Source organism: Apis cerana, linkage group LG7 (genome assembly GCF_029169275.1).
Source record: "Apis cerana isolate GH-2021 linkage group LG7, AcerK_1.0, whole genome shotgun sequence".
Lineage (NCBI taxonomy): Eukaryota > Metazoa > Arthropoda > Insecta > Hymenoptera > Apidae > Apis > Apis cerana.
The window spans coordinates 11,964,005-11,991,876 of NC_083858.1; the positions used below are offsets into that span (position 1 = coordinate 11,964,005).

General features: G+C 22.6%; 3 protein-coding genes across 12 annotated transcripts; 2 read left to right on the forward strand and 1 right to left on the reverse strand.

The window, feature by feature from the left end:
- The first annotated feature begins 218 nt into the window (after positions 1-218).
- Positions 219-16,707, forward strand: LOC107999427 (epidermal growth factor receptor substrate 15-like 1). Of its 10 annotated transcripts, XM_017059264.3 has the most exons (15): positions 219-498; positions 961-1,005; positions 1,118-1,351; positions 1,419-1,691; positions 1,791-2,003; positions 2,070-2,227; positions 2,319-2,478; positions 5,540-5,785; positions 6,373-6,435; positions 7,381-7,724; positions 7,816-7,984; positions 8,071-8,190; positions 8,260-8,562; positions 9,025-9,109; positions 9,698-9,919. In XM_017059264.3, the coding sequence occupies exons 1-15, from the start codon at positions 472-474 to the stop codon at positions 9,709-9,711; spliced, it is 2,454 nt and encodes an 817-aa protein (XP_016914753.1). In that variant the 5' UTR covers positions 219-471; the 3' UTR covers positions 9,712-9,919. The 10 variants fall into 10 exon arrangements, with proteins under 10 accessions (XP_016914753.1, XP_061933258.1, XP_016914750.1 ...); XM_062077274.1 differs by having other exon boundaries at positions 9,025-16,707; XM_017059261.3 differs by lacking the exon at positions 9,025-9,109 and having other exon boundaries at positions 9,735-16,707.
- LOC114577726 (uncharacterized) lies at positions 2,639-4,773 on the reverse strand. The gene is made up of 7 exons (XM_062077281.1): positions 4,540-4,773; positions 4,279-4,462; positions 4,011-4,176; positions 3,638-3,959; positions 3,361-3,554; positions 2,892-3,284; positions 2,639-2,783 (listed from the first exon to the last, which is right to left on the reverse strand). Exons 1-6 carry the CDS (start codon positions 4,661-4,663, stop codon positions 3,099-3,101), a joined length of 1,176 nt encoding a protein of 391 aa, XP_061933265.1. The 5' UTR covers positions 4,664-4,773; the 3' UTR covers positions 2,639-2,783; positions 2,892-3,098.
- Positions 16,708-17,779: 1,072 nt separating the features above from the next.
- On the forward strand, positions 17,780-27,665 carry LOC107999354 (zinc finger protein 84). Its single transcript, XM_017059119.3, has 3 exons — positions 17,780-17,956; positions 18,415-18,856; positions 18,983-27,665. The coding sequence occupies exons 2-3, from the start codon at positions 18,454-18,456 to the stop codon at positions 19,447-19,449; spliced, it is 870 nt and encodes a 289-aa protein (XP_016914608.1). The 5' UTR covers positions 17,780-17,956; positions 18,415-18,453; the 3' UTR covers positions 19,450-27,665.
- Positions 27,666-27,872: the final 207 nt, after the last annotated feature.

Genomic DNA, 27,872 nt, shown 5'->3' on the forward strand with positions numbered 1-27,872 from the left:
TCAAAAATTGTCTATTCTTAGATATAATATATATATAATATAATAAATAATATAATAAAAGATATATATAAAAATTTACATATATAATAAATATATAAAATATATTATATAAATATAAATATGTATAAATTTTTATACATAACTCTATTTAAGAATTAAAAAACATTACAGATTTTTAATTTGAAATTATGTTAATATCTTTACATGAAGTCTAGTTTGCATGATTATCAGTTATTGGAAAGAAGATGAAATGTGAGATAGCAATCAACATTATAAGTGATTCATATTGTTAATAAATTTCATCTATTTTATTTGTTAATTTAAATAATTTGAAAGAGAAGATATAATCATTATTTCGTGTTCTATTAATATATTTAACAAAAATAAAATTTATCTACAAAATGTTAAGTAAAATAGTTAACATCATATCGATTCATAGTCTGATTGGTTAAGCCAGTGTTCAATGCAAGTATGGCCGCCCTGCCATCACCCACGCAGGTATATTTTAATTTTTATAATTTTATCAGGCTATAATATTCGATATGTTAAAATTATTATTATTACTCGATTTCTTTTTTAAATTTATTTTTCTTTCATGCAAAAATAATATCAATTTTACCATGCATTTCTGAATATGATCCATTTGTATTGTCGATTACTTAAACTTTTTTGACAATACAAATAATTTTTTAATAAATTGATTAAATTATTTTATTTTTTTAAATATTTCTTAATAAAATTTTTTAATAAAACTGTAATTAATATGAAATATTAATTTTATTTACGTATTTCTTAATGTTAATATAGCGTATATTTTCGGTAATAATATTATATAAATAAAATTTATAATAAAATTATGGATAAAATTTATGAATTATTTAAGTTCAAAATTGTTATATAATATTTTATAATATAATATAATTTATAATGTAATAAGTATAATAAATTTTTGTTTTGCAGGTGGCTGGAAGCCATACTGCTATATATGAGGCTTATTATAACCAGGTATATTTTGATATATTTTCTTACATTAGTTTTAAATTTAGATAATTTAAAGTTAAATATTTGAATAATTTCTTACAAAAAAAAAACATGTTAAATATAATTATATTTAAAGGTGGATCCAAATGGATATGGACGCATTGGGGCAATGGAAGCTGCAAGATTTCTTAAGAAATCTCAGCTAAGTGATGTTATATTAAGTAAAATATGGGATATGGCAGATCCACAATCACGTGGTTCATTAGACAAGTCTGGTCTTTTTGTTGCTCTTAAACTTTGTGCATTGGCTCAAGCAGGAAGAGATCTTAGTATGTCAAATTTAAATATAGAATTGCCACCTCCAAAAATGGTAAATTATTATATTATTTAATATATGAAATAAGATATTTATGTTTATTATTGTTATTTATTTTTAGGGTGATATTCCTATAATATCCCAAAAAAATATTATAAATACTTTACCAGTAATAACATCTGTCAATAATGGAGATTGGTCCATTAAACCTTCAGAAAGAGCCAAATATGATCAACTTTTTGATAGTTTGCAACCTTCAAATGGATATATACCTGGTAATAAAGTAAAGGATGTTCTTATGGATAGTAAACTTCCTTTAGATACACTTGGAAAGATTTGGGATCTTGCAGATATGGATAAAGATGGTATGCTGGATAGACATGAATTTGTTGTTGTAAGTAATTACTTATACAACATATAAAATATAAAAATCATGATAAATAAATTCCTTAAATTTTTTAATATAGTTTGACATGTTCCTTATTTAATACAGGCTATTCATTTAGTATATAAAGCTTTAGAGAAATATGCTATACCAAGTGTACTTCCACCAGAATTAATGCCACCAGGGAAAAGAAAAGATTCTACTGTACCAATATCAAAATCTTCTGCACCAATGAGTGTAATAACAACAGTTCCACCACCAATTCCACCTTTACCCAATGTATCTTCAATGAAGAATATGACTGGTTTGGATACAACAAAGGTATTTTAATTATACTAAAATAAAAAATTAAAAATTTTAAATTTGAAACAAAAATATATGATTTAGATAAATATGCAATGGGTAATTTCATCCGAGGATCAAATAGCAGCAGATAAACTGTTTTTGCAAGCTGATTTAGATATGGATGGATATGTCTCAGGTATTGAAATCAAAGATGTCTTCCTTCAAAGTGGACTTCCACAAACTGTATTAGCTCATATATGGTATATATATATATATATATATATAAATATTTTTTAATTATTTACTGATAAGTAAGAAGTAAAATTTTTTAATTATTTATTTATTTTTTAGGAGTCTTTGTGATACATGTCAAAGTGGAAAGTTAAATAAAGAACAATTTGCTTTAGCCATGTGGCTTATTAAACAAAAGCTTAGAGGTATTGAGCCACCTGCAACTTTAAGCCCTGATATGGTACCACCTTCTATGCGGAAACCATCTGAATCTATTGTGGTAAATATCTTTTTATGAAAATTTTTATTGAATATAATATTTTTATAATTTAATATAATATGATATATTTGTATATTAATTTAATATTTTTAAAATTATTTTATTTTAAATATACAATATACAGTTAATACAGTTAATGTATTGTAATACGTTTACGAGCTTGAAATACTCTCCAAAATAGAATCATGAATACAATAATTATTAAAATTCCACCAACCATAATTATGCTATAATTTGTTTGAAGTTCTATTTCTCCTGTTACATTTAATTTTATTACACTAACAATTTTATTTCTTTGCCAACAACTGTAAACAAAATTTTTATGAAATATGATCAAGAATTATTTTAAAAATTTATTGTTTAATTTGATAAAGTTAAGTTAATTTGATAAAGTTAATTACTTAATTATTTACCTATAGATATTTGTATCTTCGAATTTCAAAAATTTGAAAATTATATGCATTTGTGAATTAATATAAATTCTTCCTTGAGATTGATCTCTAATAATAGATGGATTTAAAACATTGTCATCTATTTTCCAAATAATTGGTATATCTGCATTTAAGTTTCTGAAAAATTTGATAAAATTTAAATTTATTTCTTTAATTTTTAATGTTATTTTACCCTAAACATATAAGAGTTGCTTTTTTATTATATTTTTTATAAATTGTTGTACGTATGACTGGTAATAATGGAGCAGGCATCCCTTGAATCATAGAATATATACCAGCACTGTTATTTGCACTTTCAAGCACATTTCCTTTCTTATCTCTTATTTCAAATATTATATTTTCTGAACATTTTACCTGTTAACAAATTATTTATATTTGATTTATATATATATAAATATTATATAAAATTTTTTTTAATATTTAATAATACTTTGCAATAATGCATCATAATTTCTGTTTTTCTATCATTGATTTTTGAAATATTCAAAGCTTTTGGTAAATATTTACTTTTACATGGTATTCTGTTTCTAAATAAACGTAAAACTATTTTGATTTTATTATTTACACTTTCATTTATAATTTGATTTTGAGCTATTTTTATTGTTTCATTTTTTTTATCTATAGCTAAATATTATTATATTATAAATCAATGTTATTTTAGATTTTTTAATATAAATATTTATTATGTAGTAATAGAAAAAATGTACTTTCTCTTTTATGATCTTCCAACTGTTTTTTTTCTATTACATTTTTCTTAATAATTTGCTCATGTGAAGAAAGAGTGCAGTATCCATATCGTATTTTTTTACCAATTGCATTACATTTAGAACACAAAGACCATTTAGTCCACATTGTATAAATATTTAAATTATATTCTGGGATAACCTCTTGTGGCATTGCATGAAGCATGTTAGGTGCTGTTGTAGGATATACAGTTCTTATTCCTTCAAGATCAGTATCAATAGATATATAATAATATATTGATATTGTATCTTTAAATTTGCACCAGTATTGACCAGCTTGATCAGACTAAAAAAGCTCTCATGTTAATATAATAAAAATATTTTTAATAATTTGTACCTTAATGTTACGAATCATTAATGCTCTATCTTCTGGTGAAATAAATATATTGTCTGTTTCATCTATAAGCCTATTTGTTTCATTATTAGCAGTATTATTGAAATACCATTCTATATTATTGCTAGTATATATTTCAATTGGAGATATACATATTTGACATTTTAGTCTGAAATTTATATTTTATTATTTATTATTTAATTATTATATTTATATTTAATCATTTTATTATTAAAAATTAGTAATATAAAAATTTTTTCATCATACATACGTGATTAATGTTCCTATTAAAACTTCATAAGTTATTGGATACATAATTCTTTCTGGTCCAATTTCATTATATGTTTCTTTTAAACATTTATAATATTCCTGCCATAACTCTTTATGTATTTTTCTAAGTGTTTCATTTGCTTTTGGATATTCATATTCATTAATATCAAGAAGTAAATCACTCCCTTTATGTAAATAAAAATTTATTATATTTTTATTGAGAATTATTAAAAAAATGAAAATTATTAAAAAAAATTATTACCTTCTTGTTTGTTCAATACTTGACTTATTTTTTTACGAATTTGATTATATTTTTTCCATAAATTTATTCCTATTGTAAAATTAAAAACTATATACAATAAATATAACAGCAATTTTAAATGCATAGCAGTTTGTTTTATAATATTCCAAATGAAGCTTGATATTCGATTTTCAATTCTTTATATATTTATTTAATTTTTTATATTGAAATTAAGAAATATGTCAAAAAATTGTAAACATAATTTAAATGCAACATTGGGCATGTCTTTATTGCATAAGAAAGAAAAAGATTTGGATATGAGAGATTGTATAAAAGTTATATCTCTTTCAATAAATTATAAATCTCCTACAGCTGTTTTGAAAAAAGAAAAAACAAAAAATGTTATATTTGCAAAACAGTTACAAACAGAAGCAAGAAAAGCAAAATTAAAATCTTTGTATGGTACAGATGATCCTCGAAAAATCAAGTTTAAGACTCGTCGCGAATACATAGAAGAATTTATAATGAATACATTGAATGATAGTACCTTTATTTCTATAAATTGATCTAACATTAGATATATAATAGATCGGAAAATTATATATTTTCGCTAATAAATTCTAGCAAGAAAGAAGTTTCATTTTTTTTTACCATTAATTAATAAAAAAAATATGTTAAACATATAAGAAGAATTTAAATTATTTAGTCATTTTTTATAATTAATATAATATTTCATTTATTGTAAAAAAATATATTAATAAAAAAATATTTAGTTATAACATAAATATGATATAACACTGTCTTAATTATTTTATGTAATATGATTACATAAATATACTTTTAAAATATAGATTATATTTAAATTTTGGTTTATTTATTTTTATTTAAAGATACAAAACATATTTATAAAATATTTATTCATTCATGCATATAATTCATAATTTTATAAATATATCTTATATTTTTTAAATATATTTTATTTTTTTTTTTTTTTTTAAATAAAATGCACTTTAATTTTTAGGAAAACAATAATATATCTGGTTATTCAAATCCAGAATTGGACATGATAAGTAAAGATATAGCAGAACTTGTAAAAGAGAGGCAAAGTATGGAACAAGACATAGCACAAAAAGAAGCTGATATAAAAATAAAGAATGGTGAAATTAAAAGTTTACAAAGCGAATTGGATACATTGGCTGCTACATTGAAACAATTGGAGAATCAGAAAGGTGAAGCACAAAAACGATTGAATGATTTGAAGGCTCAGGTAAATAAAATTGTAATATGATACATTTAGATTATTTGCTTGTTGAATGTATAGCTTTGCTTTCACATGACATTAGAAATGTATATTTGTGACTTGTATATAATGCTTTTATTAAAATATGTAAATAATTAAATGTACAATTTTTATAACTTAGAAATTATTATTTGATATAAATTAAGGTTTAATAATATAATATAATATTGCATATTATTTTATTACATTATATTTTAATACATATTAAAAATAGTTAATAATTAAAAATAATTAATAAAAAATAAAATAGTTAACAATTAGAAAGAAACAAAGAAATATGAAAATTCTTTTTTAAATTTAATATTTTATAACTTTTTTTATAATATAATTAATTATAATTATTATTTTACAATTTACATAATTTTTTTTTAAATTATTTCTATTAATTTGTAATTAATAATTTTTTTATTATTTTTTATATATATGATTTTTTCTTATATAAATATAATTTATATTTTATGATAGATAAATATTTATCAATTTATTTCTTATTTTATTTTGTAATATATATAGATTTTTCATTATGATTTAGTTTTATTATGTTTGACTTGTAGAAGGCAGAAGTAGATAAAGATTTGAGTGAGATCGAGCAGAAGATACATGAGGAACAAAAAAAGGTACATAAAAATTGTTACTTTTAATAAAAGGCAGGTATGGTTATAATATGAAGATTTTATTTTTTACTTTTATGAAGTAAAAATTACAATTCTTTAGTATTAGTAATATTAATAAATAATATGATAAAGTTAATATAACTTCTTATAATAATAACAATGAAATTAAAAATATTTAAAATAAAATCAATTCATGTTTTTATTTTGTATTTTAATCATATATAGAAAAACATATACAAATTATGTGGAACTTTAGTTATATCTATGTAAGCATGTACAAAATTTAATAAAAAAATGATTTATTGTACATTATATCTCAGTTAAAAATGCTTTATTTTGTTATTTATATTGTATAATTAATGCTAGTGCTTTGCTGTATTGCATGGTAAATTAGTTATAGTATAAATTGTCATAAAAAAATTATATTTGTTTACAATTCTTTATTTAAGATTCCAATCTAGAAAAGATTTTTTACTTATTAAAGTAAATTTATCTGTAAATTTAATCAAAATTGTACTAGAATTGTACTAGATTTGAGTCTTAAATATTATATAATATAATATTATATAATATAATATTTAATATTTATATTTAATTTAATATAATTTAATAAAATATTTTCTTATTTTATAATAAATAATTTGTTAATAATATATCTTGTGTTAATAATAGTAACATTATATAGTATGTTATACATTATTAACAACATGTGTTTAATGTATAAATCTATTTATATATAAATGAAAATAAATTTCATTTAATTACGTATATAAGAATACTTAATTCATAAATTGTATATATATTAAATGCATACATACATGTATATAAGTAACACATTATACAAACATATTTTTATATATAAATTATAAAAAATAAAAATTTTTACATATAATTCTTCTTTTTTTAACATAAAGAATTAATTTTTATATGTTTTGTTATTAATAATAGGTTGATAAATTACGTCAACAAGCAGAAGAGCAAGAATCAGTATTGCGTACTCAAGAAGAAGAATTGAATTTTAAACGACAAGAATTAGAAGGCTTGAGACAAGAAGAGCAGCAGTTAGAACAGCAGCAAAATAAAAGCAGGGACCAATTAAACGAACTTACTAAAAATTTACAAGATACTCAGCTGCAAATTTGTCAAGCAAAAGCAAAAATTACTCATTTACAAGAACAACAACGCCAAATGAGTGATGCAATTGCACTTTATGACTCTGCACTTGCAGCAGGAGATGCCACTCTTGTACCTGATACTAGTCTGCAATTTAATCCTGAAATTGAAAGCTTAGAGTATGTATATATATATATAAATACTATTTTTAACTGTATATAATATAACTGCTATAATGATATTTCATTATTTTTATGTAAAAATCCATAGATATGAAAAGACGAATGAAGAAGATAAAATTCAAAATAAAAAAAACGTTTCCTTTTCTAAAACAAACGAAAAAACATTAGATGGATTTGAACAAGATCCTTTTGCAGAAGCATTTAATGTATCAACACCAGATCCATTTGGAAATGCATTTTCATCCCCAAGTATCACTGTAAGATTTTTTAATTTAAATAATTATCTATATTAGTTATATAATAAATAATATAATTTAATAATATTCTTATATTCATAATATAGGGAGGATTCACAGCTGATCCATTTAGTGTATTTGATGATAATAATATCGCAAAGCAAGATCCATTTGATCCATTTGGAGATGGAAAAAGAACTGACACTAAAACTACTTCTGCAACGGCAGTAAGTCATTAAAGAAATTTTATATAAAATATATTTATTTGATTCATTTATTAGTTCTTTTTGTTTTAGGCAACAAAAGATCCATTTGGAGATGATCCATTTGCAAATCTTCATGCTCCACCTCGACCAGAAAGTCCTAGTCCTGCTCTTCCTCCAAAAAAAGCAAAACAACCACCACCACGACCAGCACCTCCAAGACCAGCTCAAGGACCTACTGGTCCTTTACGAGCAGCACCAGCACCACCTACTCCTTCTCCTACCCCTGATCCTTTTGCAAATGCTTTTTCTACTCAGCAAGGAATTATGGATAATAACAACAGCAATAATTTTAATACATCTGGATTTGCAGATTTTGCTAATTTTGATTCCAAGGTACGTATTTTCAAATTTTCAGGTTTGGCATAATATTGTTGAAAATTATATTCTTATTTTAATAATTATAATAATAATAGTAGAACAATTATTCTTTTTGGTATTTTTCTTAATTACAATGATTTATTTTTTTTTTTGTTCAAGTGTTCCCATATATCTTCCTGGCCATATCCTTTCCTTCCCCAGATTTGTCAAACTCTAGTATGTTATACATTGTTATACATTTTCATTGTATATTTTAAATATAGTTATTTTTAATGCAAAGTAAAATATATTGACATGAATAAAATATAATTTTAAATAAAATATTTGTTTAAATAATAACATAAATAATTATTTACATTTCTGGAAAAACATTTAATATATAATAATGCATCATTTCAATATATTACAATATTATTTTGTAAAATACATTAATATCAGAAAAAGATTAATTATATATATTTTTTGTTTTATATTTAGGTAGAAGCTGCACAATTTTCAGTTTATTCATTGACCTGGCTCCTGGAGCATGATGTCTACAAATTAATTTGTTCTCATTATTTCAGTATTATGTTTTCTTTTTATGATACTGCATGACAATTTTTATATTATTTAATTATTTATCACAAAAAATATTTGTACAATTAATTAAATCTAAATAATTTCATATCATTAGCAAAATTTTATATCATTATAACATTTAATGCTATTGAAAAACACATATTAAAAAAACCTTTCATTGAAAATTAAATACATGTACAAATATTTTTTGTAATCATTATATATTTAAACAATTATATAAAATGTTCGAGTTAATTTACATATTTTTTAATTTATTTAATTATTAATGTTATTATTTAATATTATTTATATTAAATATTCTATTCGTAAAAAATCATTCATTTTTTATTTTTTGTCTTTTGAATTTATTACATATTTATTACAATTATATATAATATATAGGAACAGATTAATTTAATAAAATAATATAAAATATGTATAATTTTTCATATTTTTATAATAAAATTAAATCAACTCGAATATTTTAAATATTTTACTTGCAATTCGATCTATTTTAATATTCAACAGCAGCCATGGACCAGCAGTTTGATGATAATCAGCGGTTTTTGCGATATTCTTTCTGCCTTTTCAGTAAACGAAAATTGACCACTGAAAAAAACATGCTTCAGCCGGAACCAACACTGAATCGTACGGCACCACCCAGACCAACCAGCAGAACACATACAGTATCAACGGTAACTTCAAAGCTGCCTGACTTCACGGAAGATCCCTTCAGAGACTATCGATATGAAGACCTTTTTAATATAGCAGATCCTTTCGCCGACGATACAGAAGATTTCAATGCAAATAAAAATGAAACAATGGCAGGCAATGCAGATCCATTTAGTTATGGAACAATTTCAGCACTTTCGCGTAAAAATTCATTTACAAAAAGCTTTGATACTGATTTCTCAAATACTTTATCTTTCACTAAAAACAAGATTGATAAAGACAATGCTAAATTCGATACTGATTTCGTGAAAGCATTTTCTGATGACAACCGAAATATAAAGACCATTGAATCTGATGCATTTTCAAATATCAAGATAAAAACGATCGATATAGATGAAGCATTTTCTACTAAGAATGAAAAATCTACTAGAAGACACGGACAAGATTTAGCACATAATAAATCTAAAAGTTTTAGTTTTAATGATAAAAAATCTAAAAGTGAAATTGGTAAAATTTGGAACGGCAATAACACACCTTTAACACTAAGCGAAGAAGAGCAATTTGTTTGGGCATCCCAACAAAGTTTAAAGACCGAAGAAGAAAGGCGTAGACGCAAAAAACAAGAAGAAGCGGAATTAGCTTTAGCTCTTGAATTAAGTAAACAAGACAAATCTGGAAAATTATAAATTTTATTGGTAAAATATTTTTTTTCAATTTATTTGATTGAATTGAAACATATGTGTGTGTGTGTGTATACATATATACATATATATATATATATATATATATATATGTATATATATATATATATATATATACATGTATATTTTTTCGGGCACAACGATTTTACGAATCTTAATAACAAAATCAGAACTGAGAATATAAGATATGTTAAGTTATTATTAATGACTATAAGATCTGTGCTAATGAAGGCTATGAAAGATAATCTGTAATGCTTATTTTTAATACTATTTAGTATATCATAATCGCTATAACATATTAACAAAAAATATTTAAAAAAAAGAAACAGAAATAAAAATTGATCAGATATATATGTTTGCAACAATCTATAGAAACATTTTAATTATGCAAAATCAAAATACACTTCATCGCATATAAGATTGATTAAATTTTGATTTATTCGATTTTTATTCAACACAAGACAAATATTGAACTATATTCTTACAATTAAATCTATCGATGCATTAAATGCTATACAAATATTTAAAAAAAGTTACATTAAATCATGCGCTCTTTTCGACACTCTAGTTTATCACAGGGACGATTTTGTAAAAAAAAAAAAAAAAAAAAAGGAAGAAGAAAAAAAGATTAATCATTGCCTTGCAATATCGAATTCTAAGATAATGACATTTACTTATATACTCGTAGCTGATTGTACATTATTGCTAACTTAAATTAGCATATAAAAACAAAATATAATGGCAAATTATTGGATTGACAATAAAAAATGTTATGTACTTGTATTCTGTGAGTTCAAAAGGGGAATAGTAATATGATGATTATCATTTGAACAGATGAATGATTCTGAACATCATTATATAAAATGCATATATCATTATATATTATATATATATATATATATATATATATATATATATATATAATATACATCTGTACATTTGCGAATAGCAGCGTAATATAACATTTTTATTTGTTTGGTCTATACTATAAATGATATCCTATGCATGTTATTCGGTACTTGTCTTCGCTAATATAATACCAAAATTGAATAAGTAACATAAAAAAATAAATTCTGATTATATAAATATTAGTAGATAGAAATGTACATGATATATTATTAAAAAATATTACTATTATTATAGTAAGCTTTTCAATATTATTATTATGTATAAAAAGAAATTACAAGTTAAAATACAAATTTTGTGTTTTTTTAAATAGTATTAAAATGTAATGAAAACAAAATGAAATTTCTTGTTTTGTTTAATAGAATATGAATTTATTGAGCAAATGAATAAAAGGTGCAAATAATAAAAAATGATATTTGTTATCTTGAATAATGTAAGCGAACCGTTTTATAATGTTTGTAAGAATGCCGTCTGATTCAGCCTTTGGTCTTAGTACGTCCTAAAGAAATAAGGTGTTCAGAAAGAGCATAGCTCCATGTTTGTCATTGAAAATCCTGCGTAGCATGATATTCGAATCAAATGCAAAGGGCCGCGTTTAACTTTACTTTTATTATTATAGTTATATAACTTTACAACGACAACGTATTACATAGGCTGTATATATTATTGTCCATATTATTTCATTTAATTATTATGATAATTATGTTATTATGATATAGTGTTCTTATAATTACTATTCTTACTAGTACTATTACTACTACTACTACTACTACTATTACTACTACTACTACTGCTACTGCTACTGCTACTGCTACTGCTACTGCTACTGCTACTGCTACTGCTACTGCTACTGTTACTGCTACTGCTACTGCTACTGCTACTGCTACTGCTACTGCTATTGCTGCTACTGCTACTATTAATGCTACTAATGCTACTACTACTATTGCTACTATTATTATTATTACTATTACCATTACTATCATCATTATTATCATCATCATCATCATCATTATCATCATCATCATCATCATTATTATCATCATCATCATCATCATTATCATCATCATCAGCACTGTATTAACTATATCATAAAGTAACAAAGGCGCTGACAATATATCATTTGCTACTGAAGAAAAAAAAAGTAAATGATTGTAAAATCGTATTGTTATACATTATTCATAAGTACGATATTATTGTATATTAATATTGTTGCTTACATATATTATATGTGTTACATACATCATATACATTTTAAATGCATACATACATCACAATGGCAAATAAATAGCGAAAATTGAAAAAGAAAATCGAATTTTGCCAGACAAATTTTCATTAGAGTGAACCAAATGACCTATTGTCACGCTTAATTCGACTAATTTAGAAGGCCTCCACCAAAGAGTCGAATTAATCTTCGGTTGTCCCAACTATATTTCTAATGATATATTCTTTTCATCGTGTTCTTTTCTTATTAAAATTTCTTAAATACTTTCGTTTCATTGCATTATGTTTAAATATTTTTATTTTAATACTTTTATTTGAAACAGATCTAATCAATTCACAAATTAATATTAGTCTTTTTTACTACCAATTGAATAATTATAATAATTTATTATATCGTATATTAACTTGTAATTTTTATTAAAATAGTAGTACTATCAATATATATGTTATATACTTTAAATGTATATCACACTAAAAATTATAAAAAATAAGTCTTATATATTTCTTCTATAAATCTTGTTTATAAATTGTATCCTTATATTTTTAAAAAATATTTATTTGAGTTAGTTTTAGTTATAACGAAAGAAAGTTGGAACAATGGAGGAAATAAAATTCGATAAATTTTATAATTTTTCTTTAGATGTGTTTGACACATTTTGTTACATATATTACAACGTGAATGTATTATTAAAATAAAAATTAATATTTTATTAAAAGCATGCAAATACATGAGATAAATTGAAGTATATATGCAAGCACTATTGGATAGAGTGTTTGGAATGCATTAGGAAATGTGACTACGACATGTTTAGACCATGTATAAATAGAAAAGGCTTCCTTCTTTCTGTTTTTGTTAATTCTTAAAGGACGATGAGCATGCATAAATCATAGTTATTTATAATGAATATTTCAATAGAATATTTGTAAAAATTTAAAAAAAAATGTATGAAAAAATTATTTTATTTTTTCTTTTATTTTTAGAATAAGGAAATAAAATATTTGAATTACCAAAATTGATAAAATATAAAAAAATATACTCGTCCATTAAGTTGTAACAATAATATTGCATTAGAATAATGCAAATACGAAGAAATTATTAATATTGTTATTAATAAGAACGTTAATAAAACTGTTGTTACCAATGTACAGGTGTGTAAAGTGAATAGATATGCAAAATATGTCAAACTTCTTTTTAATACTTTATCGTATTGATTCGTTTGAAATAATAGGACATCATGGAAAATTATAAGAATATAGATGTCCGATATGAATTTATTTATTAATAATCAATATCATTACACTCTTACGTTGTTTCAATGTTCTCGACAAAATATTTTATTTCAGACATAATATAGTGCAAATTATCAATAATATAAATTATTGCGTTATATTATTAAATATATTTATTATATATATTACATATATAATAAATATTATATATATTATAATTTATTTAATATAATTTATTATTATAATATTTTAATATTATGATATTCTTTTTTATTATCAATTTCGAATATTATCTTTTTTTAATACTTCTATATTTTTTATACAAAGAATTTTGATTTTTAATATTTTGTTTGTTACATTTTCATCAAAAATATACTTTATAAAAATAAAAAAAATCGATTTTCAATATTATTGTCGAGAATGAAGATAACATCGTTAAAGATGTCACATAGACATACCTGAATAAATAAAACTAATATAATCCATATCTGAAATTGTTAAGATTCACAAGAAAAATAATATGTGATAAACTATATATGTAAATGTCTATTTGAATTATATATAATTAATTATTCAAATTATTAATCCCCCAAATGATGCGCGATAACTATCTTATTGTACTGTACACAAAAGAATATCGGTTTCTTTATATATATATTTAGAGATTTGAGAAACATAAGATAAAAGAAGAAGATGGAATTGTAGTGATGCTTTGTTAATTTTATGCCGCGACTCTTTAATAGATAGTATTAATAGAAAAAAAAAGTGTCGCGTAATATAACTTTGATCTTTGTGTAATTAAGAAAAACACTTTTGAACAACGTATATCATATTAATTATATAAATATATATAAATATACGTATTTTCGGTAAAAAAATTTCTCCGAGAGACTGAACATTGTAGAAGATCATCATTCAAAAAGATGGAATTTCGATTCCTTCACACGATTTTTGTAACATCGAGAATGAGATTCTCATTTAGATATTATCTCTTATTAGATATAATTTTCATCACATTACAATTAATTTTCTCGATATTTTTATTTTAAATCGTAAAATAACGAAACGACAAATTGTAAAAAACTTGAAAAAATGTTGAATTATGATTAATTAAAAAAAGTGAAGAAAAAAAAATTTGTAAAATGGATTTAAATTTTAAAAATAGTGTTTTGATTCAAAGACATTTCATTTTTTTTAAAGCTTATCGGAGAAATCTTCATTGTTAATAACAAACATAATTAAAAAGCATTCCAAAAAAATATTTGTTTATTTCATATTTTTTCGTAAAATTATAAAACGAATATTGATCAAATTTCGGGAATATTCATTACAATAACGAGATCTGAATAGACTTAAAAGTTATCAAGATTTATTTACTATTTATTTAATATTAAAACAAAAAGATACTATTGCACATGTATACACATAGCTGATTCGCACGTCGATAATATCTTCGATTTCATGAACCGCGAAAGTAGATGATGTTGAGACTGTATTATTACCATATACTTTATTATTATCTATGTGTATTCTAATGTCTCCTAAAATTTGAGATATAATAAAATTATATTGTGTTACATAAAACGATATCCTTTGAAAAGAAAAAAAAAGAGCATATTATTTTATACAATGTAACGAAATTATAAATTTTATCTTGTTGAATTTATTCATAAATTGCAACTTATATGCAAGGTATTATGTTCCTTCATTACTCATACTATAGTTGACTTTAAATAATTTCAGTAACACATTCCATGCCATATGAAGATGATAACTCGTAGCATTGATTGAAAATTACATTATTTTTAAAAGAAATATTTTTCTTATAATATTAAATATATATGTATAATATATATATATATATATATATATATATATATGTATATATATATATATATATATGTATAATAACATATTATATATATATATATAATATGTTTTTATATAATATATTATAATATGTTATATAATATGTTAAAAAAAATGTGAAATATGAAAAAAGAATATGTATCAAAATAAATATAAAAATAATAATAATAATAAACAATTATAATTTAACACAATAATATTCAAAAATATTATTTATAAAATTTGAAATTTTTAACGGCATAGAATGTGTTAAGTATCTTTGCTCAACGTCTAAATATTTCATAAGATGTTCATTTTTATTTTACAAAATATACGAATAAAATATGATTTATTGGTTTTTGTGATATGATTAGAATTTTATCATTTCAGATGTTATGTTGTATGCTCTAAATATTTCTGAACACTCATTATTTAGCTGATAACAAAGATAATCTATTGTTCGCAAGCATCTGCCAAAGCTCAAACAAATATTAATTTATTATTTTTCATTGTTTCATTAAAAAAATATTTTACAAGTATATAAATATTGCAAAAATTGCATTTCGATAATAAATAAACATAAATAAATTTTCTTAAATATGGGATGCGATAACTCACGTCATTATTTTTACATTTTTATTTTATATTATTGATCTTTATTGATTTATAATATAATTACTTCTTATGATATTTTTGCAGACATGAAAAATCTTAAATGCCATATACTTTATAATTAAATATATTTAGAATAAGAAATATTCATATTTCGAATCAAGTTTTATAAATTGGATGTATACCTTTATTCTTTATTTCTTTATTTCTTGACATAAAAGAAGAAAAGAATAGCGAATTTATGATTAGATTTTGTTATATATGATCATATCGCGATCATGTGATTAACATACATTGTACGAATGTTACGAGTTCTTATAGACAAAATACGTATACAACTATATAATCGTTGTTTTATTATGATACAATCCTTGTATATAATAAGGTTAAATATACAAACAGATCTGATTCATTATGTGTACTTACTTATTAACTTTCATATATATATATTTATATTTCCTAATTTTTTGTTGAAAAAAAAATTCATTTCGATTTTTATTTTAATTATTAAAATTACATATATAAATTTTATAAAGTTGTTATAATTTTTTATTATTATATTTTATTATTAATTCCGTATATTTTATTATTGTATAAAAAAAATAAATTAAATCCTTGAAATATTTATTTATTGCAAAGTATCATTAATGTGAAAATGCATTTATATTTTGTTTTATCATTTTTGAATTTAAATAAATTTAAAAAAAAATTTTAATTTAAATAAAAATAATATTATATGTAAATATTTAAGAATTAATCATTAAAATTAATAAATAAATATTTTTAATAAAAGAAAGAAATGATAAAAATTTATTATATTTGCAATTTATGTTAAATTAAAAAAAAATAATAAATTTTATTTATTTCATTATATATAATACATTTTAAATTAATAAAAGAAATGTTTAGTAATTAATTTCAATTATTAAAAATATAAATAATCTAATTTGTTGATTTGAAAAAAATATAAATCAATTTAAAAATTAATGTCTTCTTAAATAGTGAATTATCTTAAATAGTTGCTTTTTTTAAATAAAATATGTTTTTTCTATTGCGAGCATTATATCATTAATATAATATATAATTATCATATATAATTAATATTTATATTTCAAAATGAAATTGTAGGATGCAATAAATATACTGCTCGTAATTATAATTAGTCGTATAATCAGATTGATAATTTTTTCTAAATAAATAAACTATACGATCATGATATATATATATATTTTAATTTTTTAACTAAATTTATAAATTGTTCGAATATATTTATAATATGAAAATTTTTCAATTTTTTTTAATATTTATAGTAATTTATAGCTGATATATGTAAATTAAAAATTTTTTAAAGTTTATCGAAGAAAGCTTTATTTTTTTGTCATTTAAATATTTATTTATTATATTTTAATATATATTTTAACATATTGCAAATTTTTTTATTGTTTTATGTATATTTACTTCAAATACAGTATATAAAAATCAAAATTATGACAGCATCTAAATATTTTTGTGAATCACACATATTTTTGTAAAATAAATAGCCAGTTAGAAGAAGGACTCGGAATTTGTATAGCAGCTGATGTGTAAAGATGGCCAAGCTCAATACAAACAAATAGTGATCAGTGACGTGCTCATTTTACGACTGACTCTGTACCTAGGGGGTGAGTAAATTTAATTCACGTATATAATATTGATAAATAGTTTTGTTTTTCAATTATTTTAATATCTTTTAAGGATATTTAAAATTTTCGAAAATATTTACTGCTAAGTGACACTTATCCTGACCTGCTCAATAAAATTTCTCATTACGATCTCATTTACGTTGAATTTACGATAAAATTGTCTTCATATGTAAATTTTTTTCAAATTGTTTTTCATATTCAAACTAATATATTCAAACTAATAAAATTCACAATTTTATCAAAATCTTTTTAATAAATTATAAAAATAAAATATTTTTATTCAGTTTTTAAAATGGAAAAATGAAACTTAATCTTTTAAATTATAAATGCAATTTTTTTTAATAAAATTATTAGTTGTTATTTTTTTAATTGTAATATATATTTTTATATTTATTATTATTTGTTAATTTTTTATTACATCATTTTTATATTTATAGGCAAATGATAAACAAATTTATTTTGTTACACATTAAAAAATGGCTTATGATACACGTAATATAAAATATTCATCTGAAATGCACAACCATCAACATAATCAACCTAATATGACTGGATATACATATTCTGGACATCCAGTATCACATGCTCAACATACAGATGAAAATAGAAATGAAAATAATTGTGGAAATAAGGAAACATGTTCTCAAATATCTCATCAATCTTCGGGTACACAGACTATTCAAAAAGTAGATGCAGCAACCATGACTGATCCATTACAAATAGATTTTAGACTTACTTCTGAATATTTAGCACGATGTTCTAGTACATTAGGTTTACCATATGTAACTAAATATGAAGAAAATAGCAATAATTCAACTCATAATTGTCAAGAAATTCGACCGAAAATTGAATTTGAAGTTGAACCACAACATATCAATGGTAAATATAAAAAATTTAAAAAGATCTAATAGATTTAGAAAATATAAGTTATATGTATTTTATTGAACTTTTTTGTATCTAAAAATATGTATTATAAATTTTGATATAAATATTTAATAATTTCAGGTATGTTAATTTATCATTGTCCAGAATGTGCATATAGATTTGAAGACAGAGAAGCGTTACATGAACATTTAGAGGATCATAGACAACGACCCCACATCTGTGATATTTGTGGTGCAAGTTTAAAACGCAAAGAACATCTAGATCGTCATAAACAAGGACATAATAAAGATAGGCCTTATCAGTGTAATATGTGTTGCAAAGCATTTAAACGCAATGAACATCTTGCACGTCATATGATTATTCACTCTGGTAGCAAAAATCAAGTTTGTACAGAATGTGGCAAAGCTTTTTATAGAAAGGATCATTTAAAGAAGCACTTGCAAAGTCATAATACTAGTAGAAATAAAAACTTAAATAGTTCACAAAATAATCAAAATAGTCATAATAATGGCGATGAAGGATTAAGTAGTTTTGCAATGATGATGAGACAAACTGGGCCACCTCCATTTTCTATTTTAAGAACTTAATACATTTTTATCTTATTAAAGTTGTTTTATAATTTAGGCAATTTAAATTTAAGAGATTGATACAGCGAGCTTTATCAGAGACATTTTCATGATATAACAGAATAGTTGTTAATTGTTCTGAATTTTGCAGTTATTTATATATATATGTATATATATATATATATATATATATATATATATATATATATATATATATATTAATTTGAAAATGCTATTTACATGTAGCAAAAGAAGACAAACAGGCTCTAAAATAATTCTGTAAATTTTATATTTCTCTTTTTAATATGCTTCTAATATGCACAATATTCTTAAAGTAAGAATGTACCTGTTAAGAGCAGTTCTTTGAAATATAATATATATATTTAGATACTTTAAACAATTTTATTTAAAAAATATATTTATATAAATTATTTAAGAAGCTTTTATATATAAATTACAACTGGATATAAAAACTAGGTACTGTTATTTTTTTTTTAACTTTTTAAAATAACGTTTGAAATATGGAAATAAAAAATAGATTAATAATAGAATTTTTAGTTTCAAATTTAAAAAAAAGAAATATATCTTATTGTATTCTAAATTAAAAGCTTTAAAAGATCAGCTTTTAAATATTTTTTCTTTTAAGAAAAAAATAATATAAATACTTTATAATGCAATACATAAATAATTTTTTTTATGCTCAAGATATTAAAAAATATATATATTTAAATTTGTATATTTATTATATAAAAAGAGAATAAGAATACATGATTTTGTTTTCTGCTAAAATAACGGTATCAATCATCTTGGATCATGTGCCTAAGAAAAACAGCATAACATCTATCTTTGCACGTATTTATGAAAAGGAAATATAAAATTAACATTAAAAATAGTTTATAATCAATAAAATACATTTTGTAGTTCTAACTGGAAAGGAACATTGCATAAAGTTACATACTTAACAAAAAGTAAAAAGATTTTAAAATATAAAATAAATGTTTTATATCTGTTATATTAATTATAATGTAATTTTTAGCTTTTTTCTTTTATTTATATATTTTTATTCTATATATTTTAAATTGTAAATATACAGTAAATATATTTAATCTTCTAATTTTTTAAAAATCTTAGCAATGTTCCTTAATATTTTTGATCTTGCAATGAATATAAAGATATGTTATGTTAAATAATTTAATACTACAGTTTTACATTGCGCGAATGTCAATGTATGTGTGCGTTTTAGTGCATGCGTGTGTTATATGCAAATGTATAAATATGCGTATAAATATGTGTAATATGTATTATAGTAATACATTATATATTATACGCATATTTATACATAAAATGTTACGTCAAATTGCTCCTGTACATTATTTATATTTATCAAAAAAAACCGATCATATATATCGGCTTATTATGTAATGCTTCCAAGGTGTACATAATCGGATATATTATACAAAACATGGTTAAAAAAGATCAACGTTTTGTTATCAATTGTAGTAATTGCAATTAAACTAATAAATCATTATTACATAAAATTATAAATTGTTGCAAATCAAATCATAATACTTCATAAGAAAAATCCTTATTTCATATGTATCTAAATATATAAAATCGAATTTCAAATTGTGTAATTTTTAATATATATATATATATATTTCTATTATATACTTATAATACACACATACACGCGCGCGCGCGCACACACATACACGCGCGCGCGCGCACACACACACGCGCGCGCACACACGCACATGCATATATATATATATATATATATATATACAAATTTTATGTCATAATATATTTCATATATATTTTTGTATTTTTATTTTAGAAAATAAAGTTAATGAGATATCAAAACTTCCTTTTGAATGCATAAAGAAAAATAAATAATGAAGAAAGATAAAGATTGAGTAAAAATTCAAGAATTAATGCCATCTCTAAAATGTTGCAAATGAAATACAAATAGACAAATAATAAAATAAAGCAAATAATAAAAAAAAAAATAGAGATATGATAAAAATTCTGGAATCAGTGCTATTTCTAGAATGCAGCAAATAAAACACAATATAAATAAAAAATTAAATAATAAAAAAAAAGATATAAATATTAGCTCTCTTAAATATCAAAAATATCTCTTCAAAAAATTATCTTTCCGAAAATATATAAGAGATGACGCTAACAGTCAATTCTTATTTTATTTCTAACTTATTATTTGTTTTCTTTGTCATATTTGAGTTTCATTTGTGATAATCTAGAGATGGCGCTGATTCCAGAATTTTTATTTTATTTCTATCTTTCTTTCACTATTCATTCTTTATATTTATTTTTGATATTATTATATAGAATAAAATAAGATAAAATAGAATATACAGAATATAGATAATATAAATAAATAGGATAAAATCATAAAATTGGATAAAACAACATTTATATATTTCATCAAATTTTATTCATACATATATCTATAGTACGATATTTCATATCCGAAAAAAATTTGTTTTTTTTTCAATTATATCCTGATAGAGAATTGTGAATTCGAAAAATTTTTGCTAGTTGAAAACTTTAATTTTATATTAAGAAAATATAGTTCAAAAAAAATGACATTCAAAAGTTTTCTATTTATTTTAAGAATAAAAATTAAAATAAATTTATATATTATATATGATTAAGAATACGAATTTTTATCAATTTTACCAATTAAATCAAAATCACAATCTTTATTTTATAAGTAATTATTAGGATGAGGAGAAAAAAGGAATTATGAACAATAAAAATTAGCATATTTTTTTAGATGACTTTTCATACAATTAATATATATATATATATATATATAGATATATATTATATATAGGATATTACATAAAGCAGCATTGGGAAATGTCCGAAAAAACGTTCACAAACTTTAAACTTCTATCCTCGCAACCTAAATTCGTCTGTCTGTATTTTTTTATATCTACATTCCTCATTTATACGTTTCCCCTTCTCATCTACTACATATGTTTTGCTCTTTTCATTTGTCTCAAACTGTGTATCTCTTTCTTCGTTCTACATTCCTGAAGATTAGATACATGTTTCTTATGCATTCTATACAAAAATAAAACGCTGAGATCATCAGAGGGTCTGCATAGCTCTACATAATTTCTTTTATTAGTTTTTTTTTCTATTTTTCATTTTCTTTCTGTTCTCTTTTCTGTTCTTTTACTTTTTGATTAATGACGAATGGTATTATTTTACTCTTTCCTTTGTACCCTGGAAGACTGCGGTACAAATGTTTCAATGAGGAATAAACAAAAAGAATAATAAATAAAGAAAAGGAATATGAATATGTAGATTCGAACAAAAGATAACTTCTACAAATATCCAAGTAAAATAAATTTATAAATTCGACTTAATAATTTTCCCTTTCTTCCTCTTTTATTATCTATCGGATGTCCGGAAAATCCACAACCAAAAACACAATCTTAGTTTCAAAAATGAATGAATCTAAGTTGAAGAATAAATGAATTTCGTTCGAAAAAACATTGTTCATTGACGTTATGTCTACATTAAATGCTTCTTGTTTCTTTTTTTAATTTGAAGCTATTAATAACCGCAATTGTGGCAGTATCTATTTACGCATTTTAAATATACAGTTTGTTATGATACACTATATAGTAAAAATATATGAAGAACATATCAAGATATTTAATAAATACATTTTGGAAATGAGAAAAATACAATTTAGTTTAAGATATCGTTCCCAAAAGTTCAAGTTTTCATAAACTTAAGATAAATCTTATTCTTATTAAGCTGCATTGAAATTAATTCTCAAAGTACTATTTGGTTTATATAAAATATTCGTCATTCATAATTTGGCTAGTTTATTATAAAAGTATATATACTTTGCTAATATCTGATCGGTCGCAATGTAAAGACCTTGCACTATTTCAATCTATAAAACGTCAGCCTTTACAGTTTCATAAAAAATTGTAAGAATATTTTTCTTACGGATTTTTAGTATTGCGTTTGTGTTTAACAAAAAATGTCTCTTAAAAATTTTTAGATTAATTGTGTACACGATCTGTTGGAATCCTTTGCACCTATATTTCCGAATAAAAAATTACGATAATAAGAAAAAGTGAAAAAAGAAAAAAGAATATTAACAATATTCTCTCTTATACATTTCCTCTATTTTTTTAAAATGTAATTTTAAATTATTAATTTTTATTATTATTTCCAAATAATTTAAATATTCCAAATATCTTAAATTTTCGAAGTAAATTTAATTACATAAAGAAAATAAGATTTACGAGTGCAGAGGATTAAAAGCATTATTATTATAACAATCCTAAAATATTATCGAATATAATATTAAAAGAAAGCATAAAAAGAAGAATAAATTATTTCGTTGCGTCGCGGACTCTCCGGCTACTCGGTAGATGTCTATTATACGCATAATGACTTATGTGCAATTGCGTACTTATTATATTCCTAGGCTATTGGAAAAAGAGGAGTTTAAATGCTTTGTACTATGTCGAGGAATTTGTATATCTTTCCATATTTTCCTTCTGTCGTTACTCGCCTGTTGTGCTGACGTCTTTGTTTGAAAAACCGGTAATCACATTTACGCACACGCGCACAGAGCTCACGCAAAAAACGCAGCACACACACATACGTACACACACACATACACATACACACACACACAGAGCATGTCCACAGGACAGCCGAGAAACTGAATCGCGGCAGCTGGATTCTTCGATAAAATATATATACGTAAGAACAGCGCCTATTGGTTCATGCAAAACTTCTCTCTTGCTTTTATGCTCTAGTTTCTTTATATTATCCTTTGTTTATCTATAATTTTTTTTTAAAGATTTATTATGATTAATAATCGATTAAACTATATTTCTTTTCTTTGATTGATGAAATACGTAAATAATTTAATTTAAAGAAATTAATGTTAGAGATTAAAAACAAATTTTTCTCAGAATTTAAATATATAAATAATTTTTAAATTTATATGTTGTGAAAAAAGAATAAAGTTAGATTATAAAAGATCGTGTACAGTTATTCTAACTGTGTCTAAGATTTGTTAAATAATCTATTCAGTGAATTCTATAAAAAATTATGCTTCTTTCGAGAAATCATTATTTTATTTTATTCGAAAACTGTGAATTTTTACTTATTTATCTTAAATCTATCCTTCTTTCTTCTTTTTCTACTTTTTCAATTCTTGTATTTACAAGGAAAAAAGTGCACGAGAGAATGCTTCGACTCTGTTCTAAATATAATGCGCGCATCTCAAGTTTCATTACATTGTACTTTTTTCCCTTTCTTTCATGTTTTTTTTGCACTTTTACATTTTTGCATGAACCAATTGAAATTTGTAGCTCGCGTGTGAAGTAAATTATTATTCTTCACAACGAGATTATTTTATTAAATCGAATTTGTTTTCGGCTCTATTCTGGATTAGTACGATTAAGTTTTTTTTTTCGACATTGCGTAGAAAAATATGGTTTTCATTGTCATCTTCATATCTCTCAGTGAATCGCGTTTGATTTATAACAAACTGTTATTTTTTAAATTTTTAGATTTTTTTTTCTTTATCTTCCCTGTTCGAGCAATTACATTTGTCTGAAATTATTTGTTGAAAATAATAAATTTTATGTATAAATCAATGCTCGAAATTGCATTCAAAATTATCCATAAATATAAAATTAGTAATTTTTAATGATGATACAGTTTTTAACAATCGAAAGATATTAGGATAAATAAAACATTTCATTTCGAGCAATGATTATTTTCAAACTTATTACAGAAATAGAATTTGATTATCTAATCGTATCGCTGTAAATAATAGTATACAAATGATACAAAAAAGTAATAATAATAATAATAATAATAATAATAATAATAATAATAATAATAATAATAATGTTATTAATCGCATAATCCTCTATAGCTTAATATATTATTAAAGTAAAACACTGAGCTTTTTTAGATCAAGATTTTTAACGTTTTAATAATTTTAATATTTCATATTATTCTAGTAATTCATTTCAAAAGTTATGACATGTTCCTTCTATTAATTAAAATCTAATCTATAGAGGATTAAATAAATTGAGCATAAAAAATATTTTTTACTATGCAAAAAACAAATTGTATAAATTTTTACTAGAATTTTTTTCTCAAGATTTAAGATGTTTCCTTTATATCTTTTTTTTCTCACAGTTTCAAGAAATTGCAAAACGAGATTTTACGCGAACTCAATCCGTTATTATCATTTTGTTATTTTTTCACTATTCTCTCGCTCTCGGTTGCAACTCACTCGTAATTTCTTTCTTTCATTCTCTTAGCTCGTGCAAATTAGGCAATAAAGGCCTATATCTTATTACTACTTATGTTCTATAAAACGCGATATTTATACTTGTTTAATCATTAGACACTACTATCTATTACAAGAACAAAAAAAAAAGTATCTGGCCAATATTAAAATTAGGGTGTAAATTAAATGGTTTTTAATCATCTCAATCTGAGAAACAGAGTTTCTACTTTCGGCAATCTCCTATAATTCTTTTTTCTAATCATGATATAAAGAAAATTATCTACACAAATTTAATATACAAAAAGAATAAGTACAAAGTGTATACATGGCGCTACAAGAAAAGTTTTAATGTTGAAAAATAAAAATAAAAATTCTATTCGAATAATAAATTTTTAATTTTCTTTTTTATGCTTGACTCGTTTATCAAAAAATATTGTAAAAAAGAAAAAAAAAGAGAAAGAAAAAAAACAGAAAATATTTTAATTGAAACAGAAAAAACTAAATCCAAAAAATGTATTTCTTTATTCTGTTTACTGTCATTCCTTTTTTGTCTATTCGTTTCGATCACTTTTTTTTCTTTTCTTTTTAAAAACACATCTTCCTTTTATTTCAATCTTTCAATCAAATCATCATTTTTCGCATTATTAAAAAATATTTCATCTTCTTCCTCTCTCGATCGCCCGTTAAACCGCTTTTCGTTCATATCTTTTTAATTTGTTCGCATTGCAAAAAAGAGTATTTCTAGCAATAAAAATGAGCAAAAAAAATTACAAACGGGAGATGAAAGAGGAAAGGAGCATACACAAGGTGTTCCGAAAAAAAGCTATGCACGAGGCCATTTTCATGGACTTTGACTTAATAAGGTGGAAAAATGCAGATGCGGTTAAAGTCCAGCGCTATGCAAAGGCACCGGAGAATTATTATTTTTTTTTTTCTTCCTTCTTTAGAGACGCATTAACTATTTTATTCTTTCATTTTGTTTCTCTTTCTCATTTTTTTTTTCTCTAGGAACACCAACTATGCCTATTATCTCGACGAAATGGTCGGTTTTAAAATATTAAAGGAGACAAACTGTCCGTTTCGTCGAGTGTGGAAATATCAGGTTTTTTTCTCTCTTTTTTTTTTTTTGGCTACTCTTGAAAATAGACCGCTTCTTGAGCCTCTCATTTGTTTAATTCTCTCAAAAAAATTGTATGTCAAACTTCTGAAAAATCTCTCTCGCTCTCTCGCGCGCGCGCTCAAACTGTTTTTATTTTAATAAATCATAAAGCTATTTATCTCATTATTTTTTTTTTTCACATCGATTTCCTGTTTCGGAAAAATTTGATATCTTTCTCTCTCACAGTATGTATTATATATATACATATATATATATATATACATATATATACATATATATACATATATATACATATATATATATATATATACATATATATACATATATATACACATATATATACATATATATATATACATATATATACACACATATATAAAATTATAACTACACACATGTCAACATTTTTTTTTTGTTTAATTTCTCACAGACTTTTTTTTTTTCTCTCATGTTTTCAATTATATTATATTATATTATATGCACGCATAAAACACACGTATACAGATGCATACGTTCCAACGCGCGCGCGTACACGTTCAGATACAAACACACATACTTCTTTTACACTTTTTTTTCAATTTCCAATTTATATATCGTAATAATCTTATTTTTTTTTCTTTTTGTATATAAACTTATTGCCTAAACATATAATCTAAGGTGTACTCTCTGTTTCTCTCTTTTCTTTTTTTCTTTTTCATAATTACAAATACATGACGGTGGAGTATTTTAATACAACTCATTCTTATATAATTGTGTGTGTGTGTGTGTGTGTGTGTGTGTATGACTTTTGTATATAATATTTTAGTACATCCTTATATGAGGTCTGACGAATCCTGAATTTTTCGTATTACTTGCTAAAACGTATGACTTTTTGCTAAAATTATGATGCAAAAAAATCGGTTGGAAAAAAAAATATATTTAATTGAATCAAATTTAGAAGATCATTAGAAAATTATGTATTATGTTTATATTCATGAGAAGAATAATTAAAAAATATATCAACGATAGAGA